The 8,723-nt window shown below is 32.3% G+C and overlaps 1 protein-coding gene across 2 annotated transcripts; it reads right to left on the reverse strand.

Annotated features, from left to right (window-relative positions):
- Positions 1–56: 56 nt before the first annotated feature.
- On the reverse strand, positions 57–6,441 carry LOC100783299 (uncharacterized). 2 transcript variants are annotated; one of them, XM_041012491.1, is made up of 10 exons: positions 6,285–6,441; positions 5,748–5,976; positions 5,041–5,142; positions 4,524–4,693; positions 3,337–3,470; positions 3,053–3,107; positions 1,971–2,526; positions 1,516–1,628; positions 1,143–1,395; positions 57–557 (listed from the first exon to the last, which is right to left on the reverse strand). In XM_041012491.1, exons 1-10 carry the CDS (start codon positions 6,344–6,346, stop codon positions 330–332), a joined length of 1,902 nt encoding a protein of 633 aa, XP_040868425.1. In that variant the 5' UTR covers positions 6,347–6,441; the 3' UTR covers positions 57–329. The 2 variants fall into 2 exon arrangements, with proteins under 2 accessions (XP_040868425.1, XP_003553343.1); XM_003553295.5 differs by having other exon boundaries at positions 3,053–3,230.
- Between the last annotated feature and the right edge of the window lie 2,282 nt (positions 6,442–8,723).

Genomic DNA, 8,723 nt, shown 5'->3' on the forward strand with positions numbered 1-8,723 from the left:
TGTATTTTTGTTAGATCCGAAATCAGCCATATCAGTGTTTTAAGCCCCCCAGCAGCAAAGAGAAAAGGCTAAATTGATTGGATGAGGAAATCCATTACAAAATTAACAATATTTGAGTGGCTAGCTAACTAATTGACTCAGCAAAACTAGTTCAAATCTATTATGAAACTAACATGGTAATACTTTTTCATTTTCATATTGCTATGTACACTATTTATACATGTATTTTCACTTTTCAGTTCGCATTATACCCACGTCTGTTATGGGGCAAAGCCTACATATATTAAACTCACATACTAGACAATCTAATAAGCAAGGGTGAATAATAGTTATTTAGCATCAACAGTGTTAGGAACATCGTCTACTACACGAATAGGAACAATTGGTATTGAATCCCACCATTCCCTCAATCGTCTATTCCCTGTTCCACTTCCAGAAGACTTTCCTAATGTCATAGTGAAGCTTTGGAGAATGAGAGCCATAAGGAAGAATTTGAATGGAATTACTGCCAATAAGATAGCCAATCCACTCATTGCCACCATCACTAGATTTGCATGCTGACACAGGAACAATAATGATATGTACTTACTAGTAAAACAAAAACTGCCATAAATTGTAATACAGCATTATAGGAGGAGGAGGGGGGCTAAGAATATAATCTAACACATTCCTTTAAACACACTACCACTTATTGGTTAAAAACACACACTATCGCTTATTGGTTAAAATTTATTGAAAGCTACAAAGCAAGAGAGTGTGTTCAAAATAGGATATGGGGCCCACAAAAATTAGTGATATGATTTTCAATAAGAATTTCAACCAATAGAAGAGAAGAGTGTGTTCAAAATAATTTGTGAGGCTCACAAAAATTAGTGATTTTCAATAAGAATTTCAACCAATAGAAGAGAGTGTGTTCAAAATAGTGTGTTAGAGAGGGTATTCCTAATATTTCTTTTATAGGATAGAAGAAGGAAAAACAACTATAAATTGTGATGCACAAATGAAGAAGCAAAACATGTATGTCGACATCAGCTCATAGTGATCAATGAAATATGACTCCATTTTAAAACAAGCACTTATTATATGTTAGAATCAATCTTCACTAAGATCATGATAACTGCTGAAAAAAATCTAACAAGTACCTTATCAGCCTTTGAAATAAGTATTGACCATATCTTTAGCATTGCTATGTTTGCTATCTGCATCATGTCATGAATTGTGTACAATCCATGCTGGGCCGAGACAATGCTCTCCATCGTAGATTGATCAGAAGCCATACTGGATCTACTGATAACTATCTCGTAGCATTTCTCACGAATCTTCTTTTTTCTTGCATCAAGCATCTTTATTATTGCCCAAATCAAGAAAGCTGCAAATGTCTTGCCAACCCATTCCCTGCGTTATCCATTTGATGTTACATACATTCTAGCAAAACTCACTCATGGTCATGGAATTTTTTTATGAATCTAACACAATTTGACAGTTAAAACGTGTAAAGAAATAGTAATTACTTACATATAGATGATCATCAGGGATGCAGCAAGAACAGCAAGAGTAATTATTGGTCTCTCCCATGTGAATATTTCTTGAAACCAAGGGACTACATGTTTAAGTGGCTTCAGTAGTTCCTATACAATGAAATTAGCAAACTACGATTAAGTCTCAACTCCAAACATGCCAATGACGCCATGCTTTCTTTCCACTTTGGACAATCCTGAAATCTGGTTCTCAATTAAAGAGTTAATTGAAAAACATCTTAAAGCACTTTCTAAGCGTACCATAACCTACAATTATTTGTCATGTTGACCATGAACTTCCCATCCCCCAAAGTATAAAAGAAATTTATAGAAAGGCATAAAATATACTTTCCTCTACAAAGAAACAACCCCATTTTGCAAAATCATGTGCTACTGCTTACTAGAGTTCAGCAATGAGGATACTCATGAGCTTTGTTTAGGTTAAACTCTTACCGTTATAACCAAAACACTGTCAATGACTCCTTCATCCTTTAATTTTTCAGTGGTAGCTTTAGCAATGAGAATTTCCTTTTCTTCCTCCCTAGATTGTTTGATAGCAGCCTCCAATAAGGGACTATCGTCTACAACATTAACACTTCCATCTGCTTGGCTTGCCTCATCTGTTATTATACACGAATCTACAGTCTTAGAAATGTTCATACTTCTAAGGATAGAACTTGCACTACATGACTGTCCATTATTGCCCTTTTTGAGGCTATCAGCAAGCTCTTCTAGCACATAATCTCCCTTTGGTATCTCGTCATATAAGGAAAATATTAAGAATTTTGTTGGGACAGGAGGTGATATTCTTAGCATTTCTCTTGCTGCTTGCAGCCTTACAATTCCCAAGATTGTCCTTGCATGCAGCTCCCATGTTTGTATTGGACATTTTATCTGGTACTTTGATAAAAACTGGTGGAGAAACATTATTTCTCTGACTAGTGCAAGCCAATGATCACGTCTCGTGGAACTCGTAAGCTCTGGAAACTCCAGTACAACTGTCTCTGATCTAGAAAATTGAGAAGAAAAATTTACTCGTATTAATGACAGAAGTGAAAAAAAAAACTTAATGACAGAAGTGAAGATTAGATACATTTCTATATTTGATATTACATTGAGATGGTACTAACAAACTTAATCAGAACCAAGATATGATTACGTCAAAGCCATAAAAAATAAGAAATAACACTCAAAATATTAGAGAGAACATATTGATTTCTCCCGTTCATAAGCTTTTAGGTCAGACCATTTTGATACACATCAGATGTAGAATTCCGAAAATTCTATGATTCTTCAGAATCGTGTTCATTTAAAAGATTGTGGTGGTAAGTCTGAGGTTTGAGCTTCACCAAAAACTGAAAGGGTTACGTTGATGAAATCTTAGAAGCCAAGTGCTTCTGTAAATATACAAGCATGCACATATATTTTATGAAGATTAAATCCATACTGGATATTTCCATGTGCATTTTTAACATACATAACTCCATAGTAGGTATTGATGATAATAAAAGCTGCTATGCTAGTAGTGTCCTTACAAATCAGTTGAATCATAGATTATGGCTTTGTCATAAAGTTGTGCTCCCCATGGACCTGTGGCAGCAGGTTCAACACTCTGCTCAATATTCTTGGAGAGGTCTATTTTGAGAGCATCTTCATACCTTATTACTCCGGAAGCCTCAAAGTAAAGAGAGTAATTGGTCAGTGTAAGCCTACCTGGCAATTAAAACCAAAGCAACATTTACATTTTTATATGAAAATATTAATTTTATGAATTCTAATGCAGTAATAAAATTAAGATCAGAGACACCAAGCAGCTGACCAGGCCAACTTGTTGATCCAATGTGGCGAACTACTCTCTGAGTGCTGGCTGTTCCATCTACATGTAATATATATTCATCCTCAGCCAGTTCCACCCCATTTGGTGTTGCATGTTTCTGCAAATGTCGTATGCACCTAGGGAATCATGGAATCATAAATTAAAAAATAAAGGATAATAAGAAATTGGACTTCCTCTATCGTCTATTAACTTCTATTTATATCAAGAGGCATGTTCTGTTTATAGTATTAAAGTCAACCTAATCCGACAGGCTGAAAGGAGTTTCTAGTTTTTCTAAATGTCAAATATCTTGGAAGGAATCCTACCCTTTAATAGAGTACAAACTTTAAATTATTGTTCCATCCACCATATAATCATTAGGAAGTTGTATGAGTTCAGTGTTTTATATTATCCATAAAGCTAAATGGTTATAATCAACTATGCAATATTAGCATAACCATTACAGTGTCGTGTGTTGTTTAGTTCATCTACTAGCCAGGGAAAGAGAAATAAAACAGATCTACTTCTCTCCATGGAAATTGCCCTTTACCCAATTTTATAAGTTAATGCATCTATCATTCCAAAAAGAATAAAATCTTCCCCTTTTGTCTAATGAAACCAATCCCCAATCACAATATTCTCTTTTAAATATAAGGAAAGAGGCAATCACAAGTCAAAACCCACTCTCTAGAAAAGCTTTTTAATAGGCACGCTCATGAAAGAGCCAGTGGGGCTTAAATAAAGGATAATGCATAGGCTAACTATACCTTGCTGAATGGAAATTTTATCAGAAAACTGAAGGAGGTAAGGATCAAATTCTTAAATGTTAAAAAATCAATTCTCTTTAAAAGCTTAAATTGTCAGGTAAAGACACCAGATATGTTTTATAAATCTAACAATATTAAATTGTTCCCCAATCGAAGTTATGTTATTATCTCTCTTTTATATCTCTTATTCTACCAAAGGCATTCTAGATGTCCAGACAACTTGGATAGTTCATTCTGCATATCTTATATGTTTAACTATCAAATATCCAAGATAGTCATCATGGTCTAAATCAGAGATATTGTTAAACAGCATTCCAACGCAGTCTAAAAAGCATAGGAGGATTTTCGTAGCTATTATACTTATGAACTACAAATGCATGCAAATGGACAAGGAAAAAATCTTTCGTCAGATCAATGCATTACTTGTCCATTTCTTTTAAGAACATGTCGTATGCTGGAAAATGTAGTCGATTGCCTGTCGGTGCTGTAAGAGATTCAAAAGTAAACCTTCCATTTGCTACATCTGCAACTAAAGGTACTAATGATCCCAACCATACAAATGCATCTTCTCCAACATTGGGCTCATTATTAACCTGGCAAGACAGTTTATGAATTATATGATTAGAAAACAAAATGCACATAGTAAGAGTGACAAGCTACAATTGAAAATATCTACACCTAAAGCCATAAATATTGTGTAATTCTATCAAACTGGCTTGGTTCAAATGGAAGAAGCATCAAACATCCTTATTAAAGAGAATATTCAGAGTCTAACTCAACGTCTTGAAATTTTGAATTAGAAGAGAAAAAGCTGCAAAAGGATGGAATTCAAACTTATGCTTAAAACTAAAAATAGAAGAGGGGTGGGGGGGTCAGCTTATAAACACATCATCTGTATTCTGTAATATCATCACAAAATAAGGGGAAAAGATGCTCTTACAAGGAGGGGCATGATGTCTGAATAAAAAAGAGGGATATCATCCTGTTCTTGAGTGGTATTCAAAGTTATCTTCCTTTCTTCTTTCTCCTTTGCTACATTCTCCTGCAAACCTCAAAAGCCTCATCTGATTAATGACAGCAGTAAGCACAAAAACAAAAGCTTTAGATCAAAATCTTATTTAGATATGAAAGGTGATAATGCTGAAGTTCAGATTAAACAGGACAAGATCTTAGGATAATGTTCGATGACCAATAATTTCAAGCCATGCAGAGCCTACTTCAGTTCCTCCTAAATGTAATCTTACTTGTGTCAAGAGAATTTGATAAGTAGCATAGATTCTTGAACTGATATCCAATTCAATTAAACTTCATTACTTAAAATATGAAGAATAAAACCATGGTCAACCACTGCAAGATAATCTGGACCCCTAATGGGTTCATCAGATATCTCCAATATTTCCATTTCAACAGCATCTGTTAATTGTGTGTGTACATTATAAGTTTATAACAAAAAAGAAAGACAAAATATTCTTCAATTAAAATCATATTTCATCTCGTAACTAAAATTATCAGTTATTATCAAAATGAAATGCCAATTTTTATTTTGATTGGAGATAGTATTATGATATTAGATTATATCCAAGTTCATTTTGTTCCAAAAAACAATAGTGTGTGTGAGAGAGAGAGATAAATTATAAATATGCACACCGTGGTATCTTCTTCATCGTAGTAGCTAGGTCTCTCCCAAGCAAGCATCATGTCATATGTCAACCTGCTAAATGAGCCATCGTTGATGTTTCCCTCTATGTTGTGGCACAATTCACTCACAGCCTTCCCACTGCAAAATTCAACTAATTTTCTGCAATAGTTTCCCATTTCAGGGTGCCACCCCCCTTCAAAATCCACCACCAATTTCTCTACCGAAGTGTCCAGTTTCCTAAGTAACAAATAAACAAAAGTAACAAATAAACAAATGCAAAGTAAATTTAGTAGTCAACTACTATGTTTGCATTTCATAATAGAGTTCCTATAAACATATCCATAGATATAAGAAAACAATCTACCACAAAATTAGAACATGAAATTGGCTTCATTTTCTCATAATTTTTCCAAGCTCTAGGAGACCAACTACACCAACATGGAGAAAATTAAAAGGACAAAATACAAAACTACTTTCTTCCATGAAAAAACACTATACACGTGTTATTATTAGCATATGGCTATAAGAGTGAAAAGAGAGATTACTGTGAACATCTCTTGATGACATCCTCGGCAATGGAAGACAGATATTTGAGTTTCATCGCCATAATAACCGTACGTGGTTTCTTCCCTCTCTATGTTTCTCTCTTTTTTAGTGAGTAAAATACTAATGCTAAAATGCAATGAAGCACCGAAAATCGAAAGGGTTTGGTCTAATAGTAATAGATGAGAGGGTGATACGTGGGAAGGTTCATTAGTCGCCACGTCGTAATGGACATGCAACGCAGGCATGCAACACTTGGTTCCCCTCTCTATCCGTCTTCATTCTCCATAGCGGTTCATGCCTATTTTCTTTCTCGAGAATTTTCCGGTAGTATTAATCTGCATTTAAGCTTTCCTGCCTTCGTTCTGATCCAATTTGATATACTATATTGTAAAAAATTAAATGAAAATTTATAAATCGAATAAATAAAATTTTAGGTTGAATATTTTAAATATAAATTTTTAAGTGTATCAATTCAATTTGAGCGTACGTATATATATATTAACTTTTTATTTATATTATAAATAAAATTATATGTTTAATTATATTACATGATAGTGAACGTTAAACTTTAAAGGAATAACATGAAAAAAGTAGTAACAAAAATGAGAAATGAATTATGTGAAGTGTCATCATAAAAAAATGATAGAATACAAAATATTATATACGAGAAAAGATTAATCTAGTACCTATTGAAGAAAATATGACAAAAAATTTGGTTAAGAATGGGTATATGGGTCAAGGTTCACTAATTGGTCCGTTAAGCTTGTAGGTCGGGTAGATAATAAATCTCTTTTTTTTTTAAATTTGTATAGTTATAAGTTATTTGGACCTGATTTGTTAAACCTGCGGACTTCACAGGCTTAATCCACATGTTCATGGGCTAACCCACAAAACCTGCATAACACATGTGTGTTTGTAATGTTTGTATATTTTAGTTGCAAATGTTGGTATATTTTTGTTTAATAGATTTTAGCTTAAAAATTAAAAAAAAAAAAATCTACTAATTTGGTAGACTTTTTGTTTTTTTTTTAAAATTTCATATTATTATTCAGGTTCGCGGATCAACCTATTTATCTGTTGGTTTTGTGAACCAGATATGGACTTCAAAAATAAAAAAATGTAATCATTTATCTCGCAAATCAGACTTATCTGACTCTTATATATAAAATGTAGGTTTCGTGGGACAGACCTTAAATGAGTCAAACTAGTCCATGTACCCACTTTTAGACATGTACAAAAAAAACCACAAGGAACATGTTAAAAGAGTAAATTGTATAATTTTTAGTCTACTAAAAAAAAGGAGATAAAAAGAATGTTAGAGAAAATCATAAATGTTTACACCATCATGATTACACATGTGGAGACATTCTTAGTAATAAAGTGATATCACTTTAACAACTTCTCCTTGATTTTTAAAATGCTACCTTTTTAATTAATTTCATAACTGATAAATTAAAATTTATTATTATTGACAAAAAATATTTACTATTATTTCTTATTGTGGAAATAACTTGAATTTAGTTCAATAGTGGAGACTAGGTTTAAATCTAATGATTGACGACGGATCAGAAACAACGATAAAGTAATTGTAAGTACTCTGATGCTTAAGTCAAAGAGATAAGAGACTAGATTATGAGCATTAGAGTTATTTCATATACCCGAATTTTTTATTTATATACATGAGTCTGAGTGAAAAAGTTAATTAGATAGTTATGATCACATAATCCTCTTAACCTATATAGGAATCATGCGTTACATGTTGTCCCCTTATTGATATTCTAAAATTATTGATCTACATAAATAAAATGTTTACGGATTCTTGTAATTAGGTAGGCTCCAAAATACTACTTTAAAACACCTATATGACATACATAATACATATTTAGTATTAATACATGTATAGAATCCTTCAAAAATTTGGTTCAATAACAAAAATTGTTAGGGTGAAATTACAATTCAATTTTTTAACTTTAGACAGAAATACATTTTTTTGTTTTATGTTTGAATGAATATATTTATGTTGAAAAATATTTTGAAACATAATTATTTTTTAAAACACATTTTAACCAACATTTTTTGTATTATTAATTATTTAAATTAGAGTATTTTTTATTTTTTAAGTAAAAATTTGACTTTTTTTACAATGAAGTAAAAACATTGAATATAAATCAAATATATTTAATATCTTAATAGTATTATAAAAAAATCTTTCATTTTCTTCTTTCTTCCTTTGACTTAGAATTAGGACTATACCAAATCAAGATTTATAGTGTTGTTTTAAAATTATTATTATTATTCAAGTTCAGAGGTCACTAAGATTCAGTGCAGTCGAAAAGTAGACACATCCCCGCAGTCAATACTTATAACCGTTAGATGAAGATCCGATGGCTAATATCTTAAACGTGTGTTTCTCATCTGATTTCTAGAGATAAAATATG

This window comes from Glycine max, chromosome 19 (genome assembly GCF_000004515.6).
Source record: "Glycine max cultivar Williams 82 chromosome 19, Glycine_max_v4.0, whole genome shotgun sequence".
NCBI classification, from domain to species: Eukaryota; Viridiplantae; Streptophyta; class Magnoliopsida; order Fabales; family Fabaceae; genus Glycine; species Glycine max.

Excerpts from the sequence above, each read along its gene's own strand:
- LOC100783299 (XM_003553295.5), bottom strand. The coding sequence starts at position 6,346 with ATGGCGATGAAACTCAAATATCTGTCTTCCATTGCCGAGGATGTCATC. Across the intron at positions 5,143-5,747 it reads ACGATGAAGAAGATACCACG|GAGAATGTAGCAAAGGAGAA; the intron begins GTGTGCATATTT and ends TGAGGTTTGCAG. Across the intron at positions 2,527-3,052 it reads ATCTATGATTCAACTGATTT|ATCAGAGACAGTTGTACTGG; the intron begins GTAAGGACACTA and ends TCAATTTTCTAG.